Source organism: Dendropsophus ebraccatus, chromosome 4, assembly GCF_027789765.1.
Source record: "Dendropsophus ebraccatus isolate aDenEbr1 chromosome 4, aDenEbr1.pat, whole genome shotgun sequence".
Taxonomy (NCBI): domain Eukaryota; kingdom Metazoa; phylum Chordata; class Amphibia; order Anura; family Hylidae; genus Dendropsophus; species Dendropsophus ebraccatus.
In genome coordinates, this window is record NC_091457.1 from 152,153,031 (window position 1) to 152,175,745 (window position 22,715).

The 22,715-nt window shown below is 44.0% G+C and overlaps 1 protein-coding gene across 1 annotated transcript in view; it reads left to right on the forward strand.

The window, feature by feature from the left end:
• LOC138789355 (coagulation factor XIII B chain-like) overlaps positions 1–22,715 on the forward strand; it is a 51,099-nt gene that overhangs the window by 4,858 nt on the left and 23,526 nt on the right. The window contains exons 4-11 of the mRNA XM_069967963.1: positions 749–931; positions 2,676–2,858; positions 10,986–11,162; positions 12,147–12,284; positions 12,955–13,011; positions 13,781–13,960; positions 19,859–20,041; positions 21,833–22,006. Coding sequence (XP_069824064.1) covers positions 749–931; positions 2,676–2,858; positions 10,986–11,162; positions 12,147–12,284; positions 12,955–13,011; positions 13,781–13,960; positions 19,859–20,041; positions 21,833–22,006 — 1,275 coding nt within the window. The remainder of the gene's footprint in view (positions 1–748; positions 932–2,675; positions 2,859–10,985; positions 11,163–12,146; positions 12,285–12,954; positions 13,012–13,780; positions 13,961–19,858; positions 20,042–21,832; positions 22,007–22,715) is intronic.

Here is a 22,715-nt window from a genome sequence, read left to right on the forward strand (position 1 = left end):
TAGTGGACCGCTGGGTCGGACGTCCTCTACACCAGGCGGGATGTCCCTTTATTCTAAAGACTGTCAAGTTATTGAAGTCCGTAGGAGATAGAGGGGGAAAAAAGTTCTCTCAATGTGTGAGGATTTTCCCACCCAATGGTATAACTTAGTAGAGATATGCTCCTAAGAGTTATGAGATATTAGTTGTAGCTTTCTGTGTTGGTAACTTTTTGTGTTGGTAACTTTTTGTGTTGGTAACTTTTGAATCACAAGAGATATTATAAATCTGGTTGTGACAAATAAAAATCTGGTCTTTTTTTATGTGCTACATGCAGGGCCGTATTTACGACTAGGCACCCGGAGGTCCGGTGCCTAGGGCAGCACCTTGCAGGGGGGCAGCACCAGGGAGCAGGGGGAAGGAAACAACTTTTTTTGTTGTTTTTAATTTTTTTTTTGTCTCCCACCTCCTGTTCAGACTTGCCAGTAAATCTAATGTCTTTTTGAGGGGGTATGGTGGTATTAATGAGTAAAGATGGGGCATCTTCAGGTTAAGTGCCTAGGGCAGCAGCCACTGTTAATACAGCCCTGGCTACATGACCACCTTCCTATTGGAAAAACTTATCCTTGATCCAATATGGTGGCTTTCAAGATGGTGACCATGTTCCGGACATAGGCTAAAGATAGGGCCTCTCCCCCGTTACTTGCTGGGGTATCAGATATGTCATTGTACTTCTTGTTATTGAAATGGACCTTATTACTGTTTTTGCAGGTAAAAGATGTGACAGACCTGACATACAGCATGGATCTCTGATCTACTTCAGATACTTTCCAAAGGAACAAGGAGAAACTATAGATTATCGGTGTGATATAAATTATGTGTCACATGAGAGAACCTTCTGGGGGAGGAGCAAATGTACTAAACTTGGATGGAATCCTGAACCAAAATGCTCACGTATGAATCTAACCATTTAGATAACTCCTGAAAATGAGTACATAATCACTAGACCATGCAATCACTTTGTTACCTCTGAGTGTCTGACCTCATCCCGATACTGATCCTCAGAATACGTTGGCTGTAGCGTTCCGGCCCCTTACAGTCATCCAATGTGCAATGATACTCCAGCCCCCTGCTGCGCATAGGAACTGTAGTACAGCTCCATTAATGTAAATGGGGATCACTATAAAGGCTGGGAGTGCGGCCGGGCAGTGAAGAACAGTTATGGGTTCCTTCACTTAGGAATGCGGGGGATCCCAGATGGTGGACCATATTGTATGAGATACTATTTAAAATAGGATGTTAGATCAATTTCTACTATCTGAATGTTTTGTACTTTATGTACATTATTTGGATTTTCACATCGCTGTGTTTACTAGCTCACTATTCCACACTTTATTCTAGCCTTAACTAATAACAGGTAACCTACTGCCATGTTCTCATATAGCATCAGGGAGGCTAAGAGTAAAGTACATTTTCTTACCTTCATCCTCAGTGACATTTCCTACTAAATCTGCAGTTTAATTAATCTGCATCTCAGGCAGTTTGGTGCACTGGGGGTGGGGCTATCACCCTCAGTGCACTAATTCATCATGTCCCGCCCCCTTAATGACCATTTATCTGGCAGTGATGAGTGCAGAAAGAGCAGGTGAGGAGGATCTGTTTATGGTGACAGTTTCCCTTTTTATGTTATTAGCAAACTGACGATAGGTCTACCTGCAATAGATTTTTTTTTTTGTCAGAATTTCTGTGAAAAATTCCTATATCAGTCAGAATGGGGTGTATTTTGCAGCTTGTAGATGCATTGCAGCAAGCAGAAGTTAAAGAAATTTATCTAATGTATCTGTATATATCCATGCCTAAAGGCCAGTTCACACAGAGTAAAATCGGCGGAATTCCATGGGAGAGTGGCGAGCCCTCCAATAGAGAAACATTTTCACACTGAGGCAGACTGGATTCTGTGGTGGAGAGTTCCGCTGTGGAATTCTGCCGATTTTACTCTGTGTGAACTTGCCCTAAGGCTATGTTCACACAACACGCAAACAACGGCCGCTGCTTGGCATTTAAAATGATGGACAATGTATTGTATGTCAAACAACGGTCGTGGTTTGAGATGAAAATTGCATTGAAATCAATGCACAACAGCTGGAAACAGTTGACATGCTCATTATTTTGACCCCCATATCAAACAATGGTCATTGTTTTGCTAGGTTCAATGACGGCTGTTGGTACATTATTCTAGTTTGGGTTACTAATTGGACTTTGGGTGCGACTTAATTGAAAAGTCCATTAAATATAATAGTAAAACCAGATGAAAAAACGTCCGCTGTTTGCAAAAGACATCCGAAAATAATTATCATTATTTTGACGTCCGCGGTGATAACGTCCGTTATCCAATACATTGTGTGAATTGGATGTCCGTCTTTCCCTTGACTTCAATGCACTGCCATTGCAGTAAAAAACTTACGTTATTTTAAATTTCTAAAACGGCTGCCTTTTCTCTATTTTTGACTTTGTGTGAATATAGACTTTGACAAATTGTGTAAACAATGGCCGTTGTTTGCACTGACTTTAATACAACATATTTCCTTATGAAAAGAATTTTAATTGAAAACAACGGCCGTTCTTGTCATAAAATGTACGTTGTGTTAACATAGACTAAAAGTGAAAAGGAACTGATTGGACATTCGATTTGTTTTAGGACAATGTTCAAACAGAAAAGCTTATGTTGAAAATTCCGACCTTATAAATCTACAGCGTGAATATCTGGAAGGTGAGAAAGTAAGGTTTCAGTGTAAAAATGATTATCAAACACAAGATGGAAGGGACGATGGAGAAAGAACGTGTCTTCCTGATGGAGAATTTACTCCAGCCAAATGTTCTAGTAAGTTTTATTACATGTATGTAATATGTATTCATCCAATATCTTTGCTTCACATTGGGTTTTGTTTCAACATCTCTCCTTATAAAACCTTCTTCTCAAACTTAAAAAGGCATATATATATATATATATATATATATATATATATATATCTTAGCAATATTTGAGCCAAAAATAAGAGTGGATTCAAAAGGAAAGGAAAATATAAAGGAAGGACTCACACTTCTGCTCCCTGCTTGATCCACTTCTGTCTTTGGATCAAAAACTGCAGTATATAACAGAACAAAAGCCTTATGCAACTTTTTATTAACATGTGTGAGTTAGTACATGGCTTTTTGTAGTTACTTGTGTTTTTCAGCGTTGTTTTCTTCACTTCAAATCATGCTGTCTGTGCATGTATTAGCACAATGAACATAGCCTCCATTAAATCCTCATATTCACCCCATCTCTAATTCCTTCCCAGCCTTGGCTCCAGTCAGTTCCCTACCTTCTTTATTCTTGCTCTTTGCTGTCCAGTACAGGCTACATGTAGATCATAAGTAACAGCTTGCCATTAGATCACTAAAAGCAGTAATCTGTTTACATAGGATTAGTAGGAGGACATGTGGTTTCCCACCACGGGTGTTTCTGTTTTGAGCACCCCTCGCAAAAGCCTGGTACTTCATAAGTAAAGTGGTGATGAAGTACGTGATGAAGTGTATACGTTTTGCCACTAGATGTCACTTTGTGTAATTCTGTATACAGGTGGTCCTCGGGTTACGACGGTCTCGAGTTACGACGTTTCGTGGTTACGACGCTTTGTTCCGACGCCTTGTTCCGACCTACGCGGTTCCGTCGTAAGTCGAGTACGTGCAGTGGCGGAAGAATACAGTACAGTACTGTACTATACTATACAGTGAAAGGTTCCAGACTGAGAAAAACGAGTCTCCTGGCTGCTATAACGCCCTGCATTATGGCTCCCAAACCTAAGCCAGACTCTGCTGATGCCAGTGCATCAAAGAAAAGGAAGGCTATCACCATGGAGGTGAAATTAGATATCATAAAGAGATATGATAAGGGGGAAACAGCGACAGACATTGGTCGGTCATTAGGACTTAGTCGTTCGACTGTCGCTACGATTATCAAGGATAAACCCCGTATCCTTGAACATGTGAAAGGATCTGCTCCTATGAAAGCCACAGTGATAACAAAGCAGCGCAGTGGGCTTATCATTGAGATGGAAAGATTGCTGGTGCTGTGGTTGGAAGACCAAAACCAACGCCGTATCCCTGTGAGCCTTATGGTCATTCAGGAGAAGGCTCGGCGATTGTTTGAGGCGCTGAAAAGAGAAAGGGGAGAAGAAAGTGAAAGTGAGGAGTTTGTGGCGAGTAGAGGTTGGTTTATGAGGTTTAAGGATCGCGCCAATTTCCATAACATTAAAGTGCAAGGTGAAGCTGCTAGTGGTGATGACAAAGCCGCAAGAGAGTTTCCTAAAGCATTGGCTCAGATAATTGCGGAGGGGGATTACTGTGCCCAACAAGTGTTTAATGTGGATGAGACAGGCTTGTTCTGGAAACGTTTGCCTAACCGCACGTACATCTCCAAGGAGGAGAAGTCAGCACCAGGTCATAAAGTCAGCAAGGAGAGACTGACTTTGCTTCTTGGAGGCAATGCTGCTGGTGACTACAAACTGAAGCCCATGCTGGTGTATCAGGCTGAGAATCCCAGGGCACTCAAGGGCATTTCTAAGGCTCAACTACCAGTCATCTGGAAGTCTAACAGGAAGGCATGGGTGACACTTGCAGTGTTTGAGGACTGGTTCAACAACTATTTTGTGGGAAGCGTGGAGCGCTACTGTACCTCCAAGGATATCCCCTTTAAGGTGTTGCTCCTTCTGGATAATGCCCCTGGACACCCTGCTGATGTGGATGACTTTCACCCTAATGTCAAGGTGGTTTACCTTCCACCTAATACCTCTGCTCTAATACAGCCTATGGACCAAGGAGTCATTGCTACATTCAAGGCCTACTACCTCCGAAGGGTCATTGGCAATGCTTTACAAGCAACTGAAAAGAATAAGGACTTGACTCTAAAGGACTTTTGGAAAAAATACAACATCCTTGATGCTGTGCAGAACATTGCTGATTCCTGGGATGAGGTGAAGCAGACCAGTATGAATGGTGTGTGGAAAAAACTGTGTCCCCAGTTTGTGACTGATGTCACAGAGGTTCAAGAGTCAGTGACTAGTGTCATACAGAACGTTGTTGCTATGAGTAAGACAATGAATCTGGAGGTGGAGGAGGAGGATGTCACAGAGCTACTGGCATCTCATGGAGAGGAGTTATCTGCTGAGGACCTTATACAGCTGGAGAAGCAAATCATAGAGGAAGAGGAAGACATGCCAACCCCAGAACCCAAGAGATTCACAAGGCAGGGCTTGGCAAGAGGGTTTGCCCTGATTAAAGAAGGGTTGTCTAAGTTTGAGGCTGAGGATCCCAACATGGAGAGGTACAGTAGTGTTGCCAGAGGAGTCATGGATTCCCTTAGATGTTACAAGGAGATCTTAGAGGAGAAGAAGATGGTCTCCTTCCAGACTAACCTGCAGCAGTACTTCAAGACGGCTGAGAGGCCTGCAACAGATCCTGTACCTGTACCCTCTACCTCAGCTGCCCCTCTTGACTTACCTGCCCCAGTATCTCCAGCACCTTCTGCAGCTTCCTCCTAATAAGCCTCTTCTCTCTTTAGAATTTTTTTTTCTTACTGTACAGTACTGTACACTGTTTATTACTGTTAAAGTACTTACAGTACTGTTCTCTTTGTTACAGTACAGTACGTATGTACTGTTTTTTTCATTACAGTCCTGTACACTCTTTAATACTGTTTATCATTATTAAACATACTGCACAACATTTTACTGTACCTATGTGTTTATTGATACTTATGTAGGGTACTGTGTTAGCATACAGTAGGTGTTAGGATAGGCTAAGTGTTTACAGCACAGTACTGTTATTATGGTACAGTACTGTATGAATGTATGATCCGACTTACGTCGAAATTCGGTTTACGACGCCGCGCAAGAACGGATCAACGTCGTAAGTCGAGGACCACCTGTATATGTGGAACAGCTGTAGTAATATAAGGGTTATTGTATTGTAACTTATGATTCTGTGCACCAATGAGAGAGACTCCTTTTGCCTATCTCTATCCTCCTTTCTTCTCACACTCTCTTCTCCACCACTCACAGGAGCTGTTACACCCTCTAGGAAGTAGTCATATGGGGAAAGGAAGTGTTAGTTCTTCGATGTTTCTCTGAGGAGCAAGACACACAGATCAGGCATCCCTGCTGAGTTAGCCAGGAGCCGGGCTCTGCCAGGTTCCCTGTCCAGGACAGACCAGTTGTAGTGTACACTTATGGAGAACACAGAGACTTTCTTTTCTAAACCAACACTTCTATTTACAAAGCAGTGCTAAATTCTTAAAGAGTGGATAAGTCAGGGATCACCCCAACCCATGTTGTGAACATCTCAACACAGTGCAGGACAGTATCCTAAAGCAGAGGAACTGATCCGGATAGAGCAAAGCAGCCAAGAGCCTATGTACTCTATCCCACAGCGCAGGTGACACCGGATAACTTCGGACACTTAGCACAACTCAGGTAACTAGGACTGGGGCTTGTGTCACCCTGATAGGACGGGTAGCTCAACACTGCAGAACAAAAGGTGTTATAGCGACAAAGGTTGAAACACGGGCACACTTCTTTCAAGTGTTCTTCTAAAGTTCAGACAGAGCACATTACTACATTGGGTTGGGCCTCTTAAGACAAACTCCTCTCCACTACCCTGAACTCTCTCTTCTCATTACGTAACCAAGTCAGCACTGTTATTCTACTCACTACCTCAGTATCTCTCACTACTTTTCTTGTATTATCAGAGACTTGCCAGTAAAGGAAAGTTTATTTATTCTACTGGGACTCAGTGATCATTGCGCCAGCACCTACACACAAGCTACACAGTCCTTGGGTGATTTCCCCTCTCTGTGGTTGGCCGTACCAACAGTCCGGGTGGGTCTTCTCTCCACTCTGGACCACTGTGATAAGCGCCCAACGGACCCATGACAACCCGGCAAGTCACTGACCATTGGGGAAGGGTATAGCCAGCCACACAAAACAAGCAATTACACCTGTGTGCTGAGTTAGCACTGGTATCACAACCTCAACCTCATAACTGGCTGAGCTTTATTCCACCGATCAACCACCATAGGAGAGGCGTCATCTGGAACAACTTAACAGGTGACCGGTAGAGTACACACCACAGACACACTGGTCTTCTCAGTAGGCTTCTCTCCTGCATATCCTTGCATATAGCTTGAAGCGGGAAGACAGCATGCTACATGTTGGCCAACACTTTCCAGCTTGATCTGTACAAACAGACATGGACATAGTGACATCCACCTACAATGGCCTGAAATGACGATCACTTTGAGCACTGTTGTTTTACCCTCGTAGATGCTACTGTCAATAGTAAATATAGCATCTTAGTCAATGAGGGGAGTTGCCCAATGTTAATAAATCTACCTCAATATATTACTTTTGTATCTTAACCAAATACCCAGTAATTCATAAAATAAAATAATTGCTATTTAAACACAAAATTCAGACCACTTGCCATATTTTTCTTCTCTCCTTGGACAATTTCATGATTGGCCATGAATAATAGCTGGTTTAGTAGACTTCTGAACCCTGTGGTTAGATTGGAGGACTTTTCCCACACAATATACTGACAGAATCTTATCATTGTAATACCAACTGTTTCTTTCTCCTCTGTGCTGTTGTTTCTCTTCCTTTGTGGTTTCTTGTGATTACCATAGGTTCCAGGTAGACACTGCCCCTGAGTATTTTGAGCCATCTTGAGCCTGTCTTTTTAGCTGCTGCCATTCCTGAGTTAAAAGCCAATCTATATCCAAGATAGGAAACTACATTTCCCATCATGCATTTCCCCGGTTGGTCCCCGGTTTGTGCACTCGCCCCCTTAGCTTTCTTTCTTGCCCACTGTTGGACAGTAAACACAGCACTTTTTTTCCCACTGATTTTACATCACATCACCCCAATAGGTATTCCATACTACCTAATGATGTAGCAGAGCTAACACACACACACACACACACACATTGTGTAGCTATGTGCTGCATAATGGGCATCTGTTTACGGGGGTTGGGAGTGTAGTGTAGGTTTACATCTCTGCTTGCTGACTGTGAATGAAAACATTCTAGTTCCATCCAGACTCTTAAGAACATTCATAACATATACAGCGCTGAGACACAAAGACAAAGACGGGCCAACCCAGCCCCCAGAGAGGAGATCACATGTCCTGTGACTACAAAGGGAGGGGGGGAAGACCTAGCTAAGAATGGTCAGAGTGGACCCAGAGTGGAGGATTTTACATGTCCAAAGCCGATAAAAATTAGGGGACAGAGGGTATATTAGACACAGGGTGGTATTGGGAAGGAGGATCATTTAGAATATTGTTTTTGTTACCCGGATATCCCCATTAACCTTTAATAAATTTGAATGAAATATGTACCCCTCAACAAACAACAATTATCCCCACAGTGGGCAAAAAGCCTCAAAAAGCACAGGTCTGCAACCTCAAAAATAAATGTGACACCACACAAATTGATCACCTCCACATAGATACCAAAAAATAAATAGCAAGATACAAAAGTAAAGTAACATGAGTAGCTATCACCCTGTTCCATTGTCTTGCAGATTATGGATGGTGGTCTTGCTGCTGATGGGCACTGGCACTTATAAGAGGGAGGTCACTTCCTATGAATTCCTTCTTATATATAATTGCTACTCCTGCTCACCCAGGGGCAGTTGGGTAGTCGCCCTAAAAAGTATGACCCCTGCCCCAAACAACCCCTGATTCTGGGATGGGGTGAGATCTACTCTTGTTACTTTTCATATACTGTATGTATGTATCTTGCTAGTTATTATACATCTCTATGTGGAGGTGATCAGCTTGTGTGTTGTCACATTTGTTTTTGGGTTTACAATTTTCAAAAAGTCCTGTACCTTTTGATGCTCTTTCTTTACCCCTAGTGGGGAAAATTGTTGTTTGTTGTGGGGCAAATAGATTTATTGAACGTTGAGTTTTATAACAGAATGCTCCTCTTGGCTATGTTCCCACAATATCTTTTATTAAAGACGGACGTTATTAATTATTAGGATTTATCAAAAGATGGACTTTTTTTCAAGTAAAAAAGATGTTGTGGGAGCAAAAAGATGTGGCGTGGCCTAAGCCCCGAATGAATTCTGCCTAGCCCCGAAAGTTATTTGCAGCCGCCACTCGCCAGCGCCAAATTTGCAGCAGCCACGGCCTCTGACCCCCTGGCCTTATCCGCACCTCAGATTGGCCGCCCTCAGGTAATGCTCAGTCGCAGCTTCAGTTACATCACTCATCACCCGTGCATTGGATGCATGCGCCGCGGCCGTCCACTGTGGCGCCACGCTCCTGACCCAGCCTCTCTCCTGCCTTGTGCGGCACAGCCTCTCTCATCTCTCCTCTTTTCAGGAAGTCACCCGCAGTGTCGGACTGGCCCCAGCCACCCCAGCGGCGTCATTCCCCGATAATTGGGGTCTGTGCGACCTCCTCCTCCAGAGACCAGGGCGGTGTGTCGGATCTGATGGGGGGGGGGGTATGTGTCAATCCAGCCCCTGTCACCCCCAGTAGTCCCACTTTCAGCCCCAGCAATCCCCCCTGTCACCCCCAGCTGTCCCCCTGTCACCCAAAGCAGTCCCTGTCACCCCAGCTGTCACCCTGTCAGCCCCAATCACCCCAGCAGTCCCCCTGTCACGCCCAGCAGTCCCCCTGTCAGCCCCGATCACCCCAGCAGTCCCCTTGCCCCCCAGCAGTCCCTGTCACCCCAGCTGTCACCCTGTCAGCCCCAATCACCCCAGCAGTCCCCAGTCACTGCCAGTCATCTCCAGCTGTCCCTCTGTCACCCCTAGCAGCCCCAGTTGTCCCCCTATCACCTCCAGCTGGTTCCCTTTTGCCCCTGTTACTCCCAGTTACCCCTCCTGCCCCAGTCACTCCCAGCTGCTCCCCAGTCACCCCCTGCCACCCCAGTCATCTCCAGCTGTCCCCCTGCCCCTTTCACCTCCAGCTGCCTCTCCTGCCCCAGTCACCCCCAGTGCCCCCCCCCCCCCAATTCACTCCCTAGCTGCCCCCCTGCAGACAAGTTGTGGTCAGAGAAATCTTTATGATGGCCGTGCCAGACAGAGAAGAAAGCGAAAAGCGAAAAATTATCATGTAGGTCAGGGTCGGATAGAGAGGAAAAAAGCACATAGATCAAAGAAGACGTCACCTGTGAGTCACTGAATGAGGTTTTTGCAGTTTGTAGAACGTTATCTGGTAGGAGTTCCCAGAGGCAGAAAAGGTTGGGAAACACTGGCTTAGAGGATAGGAGCTAGGGCAGAACTCCCAGAGGCTGTGTGTACAAGGGGAGCTGTGAAGAATCTGCTTGGGCCATTCTTGCAGTGGTGTGCTACACTGGGGTGTACTACTACTGGTGACAGTGATCCTGACAGGAGCCCAGGGTGGGTGGCAGCCATAATAACTGCTTAGCCGCAGTTATTATGAGTGGTGGCAATAGAGCTGGTCAAATAGAGCAGTCATTGGGGTTACTAGCTTCTGCACTGGGCTCCTCCACTAATCTCTTATGACGGCACTCAGAGGGCCCATGCCCCGGATGTTTTTGGACCCTAGCAACGCCCCTGGTGGGAGCATAGCCCTTTTCTGGAATTTCAATGTTTATATTGAAAGAATATGCTTATTTTGATGGAGCAAGATGATCAGAATGGTAATATTCCCAAATAGACTTCACTTCAGCTTTTTGTTGAAGAACAAGAATGGATGACCACTGCACATGGTCTCAACTAACCTGCTTAAACTTGTAGGACTCCAAGTTCAATATTTTTCAATACATTCATGTAGCAATCTTATCTTCTTACCCTGATATTCTGCTCTTTCCGACCCACTGTTGATTTATAGGTTATTGTCTAGATTACCGACCACCAGTCTGCTCTAAAAGCAGTGGTCTGGCTGGTATATATACAGCTACCTGCAACTTTTGTTTTTTTCTTAATCTCAGGAATATGTAAGGCTCCCAAACTTCCAGATGGTAAAATAGATCCAACTAAAGATCGATTTGAGATCGGAGAAATTCTGCAATATGAATGCAATAAGGGCTTCATGACAGAGAGTAGAAATCTTATAAGAACTGCTCAGTGTCTCAGCAAAGGATGGTCCGAGGAGCCCAGCTGTATACGTAAGTCTCATGTGTCTATCTTTGGAAACTGGTAATCAATGATAAGTCACATACATGTATTTACATTTACAGGACTGATTAAACAATGATAGATCCTTAAAACACATCGAAATATTGGTAACCAAATATCCACCTAATACAGTACAGTGTGTTTTAGAATAAGAGATGAGCAACCTGCTGTCTGCTCCGTGGAGACAGCCGAGTACTGCCTAAATGACATGGATACAGCCATAGGCCCATTCATGCTTCATAAGACACCGGCCGTTCTCTGACGCGGCCGTGTCAAAGACCGGCTGGTGTCAGTAAAGTTCATCCCAGCCGATACTGCAGTACTTTGATTACTTTTTGATTTGGAATGCGCATTGTGTGCTCCATCAGTCTTGTGGGGCTGCTACTCAATGAATAGTGGCCACACAAAACTGACATGTCAGTTTTTTTTTGTGTGGCCGCAAGAAATCCTGGCTGGAGTGTATACAGAGTGTATACACTCCAGACAGGATTTCATAGACTTTAATGTGTAATTTCATTAAATAATGTCCGTGGTTAAAAAACTGCTTAGCCTAAGACTGTAAATAACTAAACAACCCCCTCTTCAATCCTTTCTACATAGAATACATTCCCTAGTATCAATTAAAGTGGTTGTCCAGGCTGGGTTATATAAAACAATAAACATTGGTTGTCCCCGCTGACTGCAGAGTCTCCACTTCTGAGACGAACTTGTCTCGGAAGTGATAGCCTGCTCAGCCAATCACTGACTGAGATGGGACGGCCCTGCTGTGAGTGGGCTGTCACTTCCAAGATATGTTTGTCTCAGAGGGGAAGGTTCTGCAGTCAGTGGGGGGCACCAGCCACATCACAACAGGATAGGATAACATGTTTATTGTTTTATATGCACCAGCAGTAATATGTTAAAAAATGCCAAATGCTGGACAAGCCCTTTAATATATGAAAAGTAACAATCCTGTTAATGTTTTTTTCCTTTAGCTATTACCTGTAAATATAACCGTGTCTCATACAAAGATGGGGATGTTATTCAATATACTTGTGCCCATGGACACAAACCAGAATCAAAATTTGGGCAGTGTTATTACTATGGATGGGGTCCACCACCGAATTGTCAAGGTGAGCTGAAATCTGTTAAAAAGATGTGATGTTAAAAAGTATGCACAAGCTCTCTTCAATGAAAAAGGGTGCGATATATATATATATATATATATATATATATATATATATATAAACTTATACAACTTGATCAATTTAACATTGAAAATGTTTTTATGTGTAAAACTCTTTTTTGGAGGTGATTTTTAGTAGTAAAACTTTATTCTCATAGAAGTTGAAGGTAGAAAATCTCGGAATTGCTCAGCTAGCATACACTCCTAAATGGTGGACACGCCTTGGCGTCCACCCAATTAGGACTCTATCGGGTAACCAAATGTGGTGCTCTGCTATGTGTAGATGATAGAAAACATTCTAAGCAGGGTATATAGAAAAAGCAGCACTCACCAAATATCTTCTTTCTGGTATTTATTGTGCAAATGACAAACACAGATAGTCAGCAGGTTACAGAGCAATAGCGGGTGTATTCCACTAGAGCGACAGCTGTTTCGCGCACATGCGCATCAACGAGCCTAGTGATTACTTACATTTGTCACTTGCACAATAAATACCAGAAAGAAGATATTTGGTGAGTGCCGCTTTTTCCATATACTCTGCTTAGAAGGTTTATTCTCATAAATCTGCTTATAAAAACTTACTGACATTACTGATTTTTTAATTTGTTCATTTTTAGCTTTTTTTTTAGAGGCGAAACCTGTCCAGACAGAGGTCATTGGTAATGAAAAGCAAGGTATGTTTTGAGTTCCTGTTTTCCATTTGATTTTTTTCCTATAATTTTCAGGGCCATCAAACCTGTTGTTCTGTATCAAGCTCATCTATACACTGTGACAGTTTAAGAATATATTGCGATTTATGCACTGTTGTCCATAGCACCATTCAGTGGGAATGTGTCATTTAATTGTTCATGCTACCAAACCTGTAACTGTCCAGCATCAGGAACACATTTACAACATGCAGTTATACTGTATGCTTCTATTGGATAAAAAGTCAGTGTAATGGACAGGACCAGACAGGACCAGAAGGATGAGATCAGTCAATAAGGGAGGCAATAAAGAAAGGAACAGACGTATGGCCAAGAGATCAAAAACTGCCAGGGGAAGATCTGCTATGGTCTTGCTTGACCTCCAGTTGTCCAGCCTTGATGAATTGTACCTTGCATACTGTATGTTGGACTATATGTAGTATTATTGTAAAATGATCATTATATATACCATGCCCAAGCTGAACCAAATATTTTCACCAAATATTTTAAATCTTAGACAACTTTTCAGGGACACATGTCAGATACTGAACCTTTGAACTGGCCACCAAATTTTTCAGTTTGGTCAACAGTGACATAAACAATGTCCTCCCGATGATATTTATGTTAAAGCCCATGATGGGATAGTCCTGTTACAATTTTCCCCTAGAGGCAAGCCTGCATGAATAGGGGTTGGTGGGGTTGATGTCTAAGATTTTTAAACAACAATGTTCATTAATAAATCTTTATTAACTTTTAGAAAAGCAAAAAAAATGTCCTCTTCCATATCATCCAATACATGCTGAAATTGAAGATCCAAAGGAAGCCTATTATAGCAATGACGGCGTTACCATGACATGTGTCAGAGGATATAAGATACATGGACCTCCAGTTGTTCGGTGTATTGAAGGAAAATGGGAACAACCTCCAGAGTGTATTGGTAAGTTACCGTTGTTGTTGTTGTTGTTGTTTTTAAGGTAAACATCCTTAGTATAATAATGTGTCTGATCTCCTCCTAATTAACTATATGTTAGTTTCCCCCAAAGACTCCCACTACATTCCTTGTCTGTGGAACTACAAGTGAATGATATCACTCCTAGTGATGTGTGCAAAAAAAGCACAACTGAAATGCAGGAGTTCCCTCTACTTACGGTGTTTCCTTGAAATAAGGCTATACGTGGGTATTATCACTTCTATTAGAGCTGGTCAAAAGTAGGTGTCATATTGACACTCACCCTCTCACGGTGGTGGTATTTTAAGTCCCGATATGCAGAGTGGGTTAAGTCCAATGTAGCTGTATCTAAGTTTCTGGTGCCGATCCTCAGTCTCTTGCTACCGGAGAAGCACGTCCCGGCCGGCGACGTTGCTCAGCTACCCGGTACTTTCACTTACAAGGTGAGTATCTCAAAATTCTGTGTGACGTCACACTAGCTACGGAGGTTTGGAAAGGTTAGAAAACCTTCGACATGTTACGAGGGGTACGCCCTTCTTTGTCAAGAAGATTCGCTCCTCTATCTAGTGTGGCTTTTTATAGGTAGCTTGGACTTCGAGAGAAAGTGGGCCCTACGTCTAAACCAAACCACTGTCCCTACCTACTTGCCTCAAACGGCCCTAGGCAACCGCAGACAACCACGAAGACATGCCCTATACTATATAAGTGTAACACAGAACGAGACAGACAAACAAACACAATAAAGGAAAGTCAACAAGCCAAAGTCGGAACCAAATGGGCAACACGGTACAAAATCAGGGAACAATCGGATAATCAAAGGTCAGGCGGAAGGACAGGAAAGAGGTAGAGCAAGCAGAGGAATTAGATTGCAGGATTAGACAGGGGGAGCTGGGATCAGGGTACGAACCTTAATACCCAGCAGTGAGATACTGGCCACTGCTTTCATTTATGAGGACCAAAAACCCGGTCCGAATCCCCATTGGACTGGCGCTCTAATTGTCAAGGTTCCGGACAGGCAGAAGCATGTGTCAATCAAACAACACTGCTCAGCTGCAGCGATCAAGGTTAGCAGTGATTAGTGTAACTCCTGCATTGCCATAGGCTAAAGGCAAGCAGATATGTCAGACAAAAAGTAAAAACAGACCCAGTCCACACCAGGCTCACTGCACTTTCCTGATAGAAAGAGAAGTAGATGCTTGGAGCAAACTTCCAACATATGTGGTTGTTAAATCTACAATAACTAAATTTATAAATGCCTGGTATATACATATATGAAAGGAAATGTAACATCCGCACCCATTCAGACTTGTGCACCACCCTCTGGCCATAAGGTATGGCATAAAAAAAGCATTTTCAGTAGTGATGAGCGAGTACTAAAATGCTCGGGTGCTCGTTACTCGAGCCAAATATCTCCCGAAACTCGAGTGCTCGTTTCGAGTAACAAACTCCATTAAAGTCAATGGGAGACTTGAGCATTTTTTGAGGGGACCCAAGTTCGGTAGAGGGAAGGTCGTGTGAAAACCTGTCAACCTCAGAAATTGATGGAAACACAGCGGAAATGGGCAGGAAACCGAAGGAACAGCATGTATGCATGCCTCTGAGGATGCCTAATTGCACCATTATGCCAAATTCTGTGCAACAGCCTGGTTAAAACAGATGTAGGCATATTGACCACCCAAAAACTCAGCCTGACACAGCATGGCAGTGAGAACACAGGGAACCATTAAAACAGAGGTAGCATATCATGAACCACCCAAAAATTCAGCCTGACACAGCATGGCGGTAAGGACAGAGTAAACAAGGTAGAAGTGAGTGAGGAAGCAAGTGAGCCTCCCCAAAATTAGGCCAGACACAGCACACAGAGAACCATTAAAAGGGAGTGAGGAAGCAAGTGAGCCTCCCCAAAATTAGGCCAGACACTGCATGGCATTGAGCACACAGAGAACTCCCGGGAGCAGCAGTAGCCAACATGGAGGCCAGACAGGAGCAACAGTAACCAACATGGAGGCCAGGCAGGAGCAACAGTAGTCAACATGGAGGCCAGGCAGGATCAGCAGTAGCCAACATGGATGCCAGTTAAGGCCCAGCAGTAGCCAACATGGAGGCAAGGGCAGGCACAGCAGTAGTCAACATGGATGCCAGTAAAGGCCCAGCAATAAGGAGGCAAGGGCAGGCCCAGCAGTAGTCAACATTGATGCCAGTTAAGGCCCAGCAGTAGCCAACATAGAGGCAAGGGCAGGCACACCAGTAGTCAACATGGATGCCAGTTAAGGCCCAGCAGTAGCCAACAAGTAGCCTTCTACCCCCAGCACCCTTTTGATTTTCAATTTGACTGTAGCAGTTGGGGTAACATTCCCTGCATAATGTGACGCACCACCTCTCCCCCCGCTTTTTTTATTTTGAATTTGACTTTGATTCTTGAGGATCTGGCAATTGTCTCATGCAAAGGGATCATCTTGAGGGGTAGTGTACTACAAATCCCAGCAATACAATGTAGTACCCACTTGTTTTGGGGGGCTGTGCGGTACAATATGATAGTGGCTGGACCTATACACACTCTGTGACTGTGACATCACCTTTACTCTGTGCAATCAGTTGTGAATTTAGATAGGCCTTGCGTATGAAATACAGAAATCAGGAAAAATTATTGGGGTCCCCACTAGTTTGGGGGGTCTGTGGCATACAATCCAGTAGTGACTGGACCTATACACACTCTCTGACAACCCTTTCCAATGAATAGTGAAGTTCTATGCAGGATGTACTACAACTCCCAGCAATACAATGTAGTACAGCAGCACCACCAGCCACAAAATCAAAAGAGTACTGAGCACTTCATAGGGGTCTGTATGCAACACCTAATAATGTCCCCTTTCTGCCAGCAGCCGATCACCACAGTGTGATGGTGAAATCGTGGTAGCAGCACTGCAAGTCCCAGCCAGCAGTCTGTAGTAATAGTATTAATAAAAGCTTTTAAGTCCTGTTTGTATTGCTAGTATATACCCTGCCTACTGGAACGCTAAATCCTACACTGACACTCTCCCTAAGAAGCAGCAGCTCTGTCCCTGATCTCTCACAGCACACGTCTGAAGCGAGCACTACCGGCTGCGCTTTTTATATGGCAAGGTCATCTGATCTGGCCAACCAATCGCTGCTATCGACATGTATGGGTCCCACGTGATCGCAGGATGTACCAAAGAGTCTCCTGCATGCTTATTGGCTGCGAAAAAGCGCCCAAACTTACAGGAAATGGATGATGAGATTTCCTCGAGTATCGCGAGATGCTCGTCCGAGTAATGAGTACCATTGAGTACCCTAATACTCGATCGAGTACCAAGCTCAGACGAGCATGCTCGCTCATCACTAATGTTCAGCTATGATTTTGTAGTTTTCAGGTTTCTTATTGTACACTTGAACACAGCTCTATTTGCTCTACTGTAATTGATTCTTCACTGCACCAATCTCTTCCCCTGGAGACTCCTGCTGGTCCCCTTAGGGTCCTTTTACACAGACAGATTTATCTGATAGATTACTGAAGTTAGAGCTAGGAAAAGACTATAAACAGAAAACAGGTCAGAAAGAAAAATTGAGATTTGTCCTCTTTTCAAATCCATTCCTGCTTTGGATTCAATAATTTGTCAGATAAATGTCGGTAATAAATCTCGGAGATAAAACTCTGAGAACATTTTGTTCTCGGAGAGATAAGAGCAGTCTGGCTGCAGCTTAAAGAGGACCTGTCACCCCCCCGTGCCGGGGTGACAGACTCCCGACCCCCTGTTAGATCCCCCTATACATACCTCATCTTCCTGAGCCGGTCGGGTGACTGAGATTTCAGCGCCCGAAGCCCGGCGCGCGCTCACAGGAGAGTCAGATGCTCATAGAGAATGAATGGGGAGTCCGATGCTCCGTCATTCTCTATGGGCATCGGACTCTCCTGTGAGCGTGTGCGCCGGGCTTCGGGCGCTGAAATCTCAGTCACCCGACCGGCTCAGGAAGCGGGACCCGACGCCATGAGGTAAGTATAGGGGAATCTAACACGGGTCTGGAACCTGTCACCCAGGCACGGGGAAGGGGGGTGACAGGTTTCCTTTAACCTTCCCCATTGAGAACACAGGAATTCTAGGTCATGCTGACCGTTCCTGTGTATGGGAAGGATGGGGGCAGGACAAGACAGATAAGTGTTGATAACAATCGCTGGGCAAACAGCTTGGCCGCATTTAGGCTACATTATACAGCACAATGTGTAGCAGTACCCATACAATGCATGAGTAATTGTGCAGCTAGGTTACATTAACAATTACCATATTGTTTGTGCTTCCATTTAAATGTATTGTTATGGCCCGCACCTTCCCTGTTTAGAGAGATATGGGGGTGATAATCAGGACGGCAGCACAAAAAATCCAACGAGCTGATGAGGGATCTGATCACTGGCCCTTTTACACAGTCTGAATTTCTGGTAAATGAGAGTTCTTAGGAATACTTATTAAAAAATATTCTGGCCCCTACTATGATTGGTATGGAAGTCTCTGGCTGCCATGGTAACCAATCAGCATTCCATAATCATGTTGTGGAGGTGACGATTCAGCATCAGACACTAGGCACAGAGGTCAGTGAGGAACTAAATGCTGTGATCACTATTAAGGGAGAAGTCCAGCCAGAGGCAGGGGAGAATATAACAAACCATCCAGACTGAACTCACCCTGTGCCTCTCCAGCTCTGGGTCGCCGCTCCAGAACCCCCGTCAGGCTCTGGGATCTCCTGTGCTGCCGACATGACAACCTGGTTGATAGACTGCCCGCTCAGCCAGTCAGTGACTGATGCAGGGTGCCGATCCAGTAACTGATTGGTTAAGTGGGCTGTCCATCAGCCGGGATGGGCATTGTCCCCTGAGTTGTGACATCATCACAACTAGGGTGAGGGTCCTGGAACCAGTCAAATGGCGCAACGCGGGCACAGGGAGAGGTAAGCTATGCTTCATTGCTCCATTCTCCCCTGCCCCTACTTCCTGTCATATATTAAAAATGCCCAGACTTCTAGCGTGATAACTAATGTCGATCATTAGATGTGAGTGCCGGATGCTAATAGCAGCTGGTACTAACATGGTAGGATGCGAGCTTGATACAGCATCACCACTCATGCACCGTACATTTACTATATGGCACAGAGAGTTAAAGGGTTTACATGAACAAACTGTAACTAGGGATGGTCCGAACCTGCCGAGGTTCGGGTTCGTACGAACCTGAACTCTTGGCAATGATTCCCACTGTCTGCCACTCCATGGAGAGGGTGGATACAGCTGGAGGACCGCCTGGAAAACTGGGATACAGCCTATGGCTATGGCTGTATCCCAGTTTTCCAGGTGGTCCTCCAGCTGTATCCACCCTCTCCATGGAGCGGGCAGACAGCGGGAATCATTGCCGAGAGTTCAGGTTCGTACGAACCCGAACCTCGGCAGGTTCGGACCATCCCTAACTGTAACCCCACAGCCCAATGTGACTGTTATACAACTGTTGCAGATCAGTTGGATTTTTGATAGCAGGTCTCACACAACTTCCCCACCACCATTTTGGCGTACATCATGTACCAATATATACACACAAAAATAAAAACCACAAAATACATTTCATGCAGTGTACATGTGTAATAAAAGAGGAAGGAATGTGCACCCCTATTCTCCATCTGCACCCTGGTTCCTGCCACCTTGGAGCAATTAGAGCAATCACCCAGTTTCGGGGGGCCCTGATTTGGTGACAGTCTGTTCTGATGTACATGGGGACACTACACTATATCTAGTCAGAATGGGCAGCTGCTCATGTGAGGACACTCTTTCTGTAAAGATGGCACATGTACTATCCCAAAGTAATGAAAATGAAACATTTTGTTTTCAAGAATTAACACCATGCAAGAATCCACCCAGAATAGAGAATGGTGATATAACTGAGTCCTCCAAAAAAGACACGTACGTAGCCAATGACACTGTGACATTCGGCTGCACACCTGGATATCACCTCAGTGGGCCCAATCAATCTACTTGTTTGAATGGACAATGGACGGCACTACCAACATGCACAGGTAGGAAAATCATGATGTCTTCGAATATATATATATATATATATATATATATATATATATATATATATTATGCACAGAGGGTGAATATTACCATCATTTTTGAGAAATCGCTAACTTTGCACAAAAACTTTTTCCCTCTGCTATTCTTGTCAGAGAGGAGGAGAGAGGGCAGGATGGGGGCTCAGCGGCAGGGGTGGGGGACATGCCAAGGTGGGGAGAAGGAGCAGGTGTAGATTTGTTCCTCAATTCCTACACCAGGTGCAGGGCCAGCTGGCTTTACTAAGAGGCAAACCTTGTGGCAATTGTAGGTAAACACTGGGAATGTTTACCTACAAGAGTATTTTTCTCTATTCTGTAAGGGGAAACAAATTAAAAAACTTTATAACCTGATTAACAGGAATTAAAGGAAAAAGTGCCCTCATCTACTCCAATTCCCGTTCCTTTCCCTCAAACTTTGAGACTCAGTAAATTAACAGCAATGGTCGTATTTTTAACCTTATAATGTGCTACATTGAAGTCTATGAAAGAGCAGCCATTTTTATCATGGCCCAGGTTGCTGGCACTGATGTTGGGCCTGCTGGTGGGTTCTGGTGTTTTGGGGGCTACTTGTCACAGTGGCCAGGAGCGGTACCACCCACCTCCGGACACACAGCAACTGAACTTTGCTTAGGACAGAGTTGAGGTGCAGAGTGTAGGTACAGGTGCGGCAGCAGCAATGGAATCCCACTTTAAACAAAGTCCAGCTTTACTTATAAAAGGTATCTCAGTGCAGAAAATAGTAGAAACAGTGCTCAAGTACTTAGTCTAAAAAAAAAAACCAATAATAATTCAACAGGTAGATAGAAGAAGTAGGGAAGTAAGTGTCCGGGACCGGATAGGAGGGCCCTTGCCTAATGTATTATGTACTCTGCCGGGATGTGATGAAGTGTCTCAGAAGTGTTTGAACAAATATCCGCGTGCTCGTGTATAGATGAGTCTCAGTTATCTCACCTAACCACCTTCTAACCCACAGTGTCGGGTTTCCGTCCTACTAGGGTAGTACAAGTCCATGGTCTATGCTCTGGGTGGAGCTGGCTTGTAGAACCCTTCCTGCAAAGCTAAGTGTCTTGTCAGTAGAGAGCGGCTTGCTGGCACTGAGCTCTACTGCAGGTGCGGTCTTGAGTATCCGTCCCTTTCTCTAAGATGGTCGACTGTCCTGTTTTAACTGTGTGTCCTCGGCGTAGGAAAGGGTGAAGACTCCCTTGTCTAGTCTGGCAACCCATAGTGGTTGGGTAACTAATTGTAGAAAAAATGTCTGCTCTCCTCTCTGTCTGGAACTGAACTGGAGAGCAGGTGTAGCATGTGCTGCCTGGCCTGTAGCCAGGCACTAACTAACTAACTAACTAAAGGAAGCTTTTACTAAAGAGGGAAGTGTATGTGTAGCTAGACCACAGACCTGCAGCTGTGCTGTGAGAGTGTGACATCTAGTGGTTGGAGTAAGGAACAGCGGCCTCCTGTCCTAACCTGTGACACTACAGTGAGACATTCTTACCAAGGTGTAAGAAAAAAATAAAAAACACATAGTGGTACACTACATCAGTGCACACATTGTAAAAAAAAATAAAATTGCATATCTTTTCTAGGCTATGATACAGCCATAGGCTTGAATCACACAACATTAAAAATAATAAATTTAATAAAATGTTAATAAAGCAATACAAATTCTTAATAAATAGTGTTAATAAACAATAAAAAAAATTCTACAGAATTCTATATTTTTACTGGTTTTTTTTTTTTTTTTTTTTTTTTTAGAAAATTCATGTGACAAACCTCCAGAAGTTACACATTCTACTGTTGTAGAAGAAAAGAAAACATTCAACCACGGTGAAAAAGCTACATACAAATGTGAAAATGGCTTCAGATTTTCTGGAACAGATTCCGCAAGTTGTGTAAAGGGAAGTTGGATAAACACTCCAGCTTGTGTTGGTAAGTATTCCTTATGTAGTGCTGCCTTCTGAGGAATCCCGGCCGCAGTGTATACACATAGGGGGAGATTTATCAAAGGGTGTAAAATTTAGACTGGTGCAAACTGCCCACAGCAACCAATCACAGCTCAGCTTTAGGCAGTGCTGAAAGGAAAGAGGAGCTGTGATTGGTTGCTGTGCCGTTTGCACCAGTCTAAATTTTACACCCTTTGATAAATCTCCCCCATAGTATACACTCCGGCCCTAGCGGCGCCGCGAGAAATTGACATGTCAGTTTTCTGCGGCTGCTAATCAGTTTTTTTTTTTTTTTTTTTGGCTGTTTTTTGTTAGCGGTGCTAAAATGCATTCATCCAAAAAACAGCCTTAAAATGGCATAAAAAAAATGTTGTGGGAACATAGCTCAAGGCTGCAACATGACTGTCTTTTATTTCTTCACAACTCTCCTCAGTTGTGCAGCTGCTTTCAGCATTGCATTTATGTATTGTTGCATGTCATTTTCTTTGCTAAAGTCTCATTTTTTAAAGTTCCAAAATAGTCAGATTGGATGGAGACATCTGTGAGCAGCAATTTTCATATTTTTCCACAGATCCTTAAAGGAGAAGTCCGGCAAAAATTTTTTGTTAAAGTATTGTATTGGCCTCCAAAAGTTATACAAATCATCAATATACACTTTTAAGAGGAAATGGGTATAAAGTGTTTTTTCCCTGCAC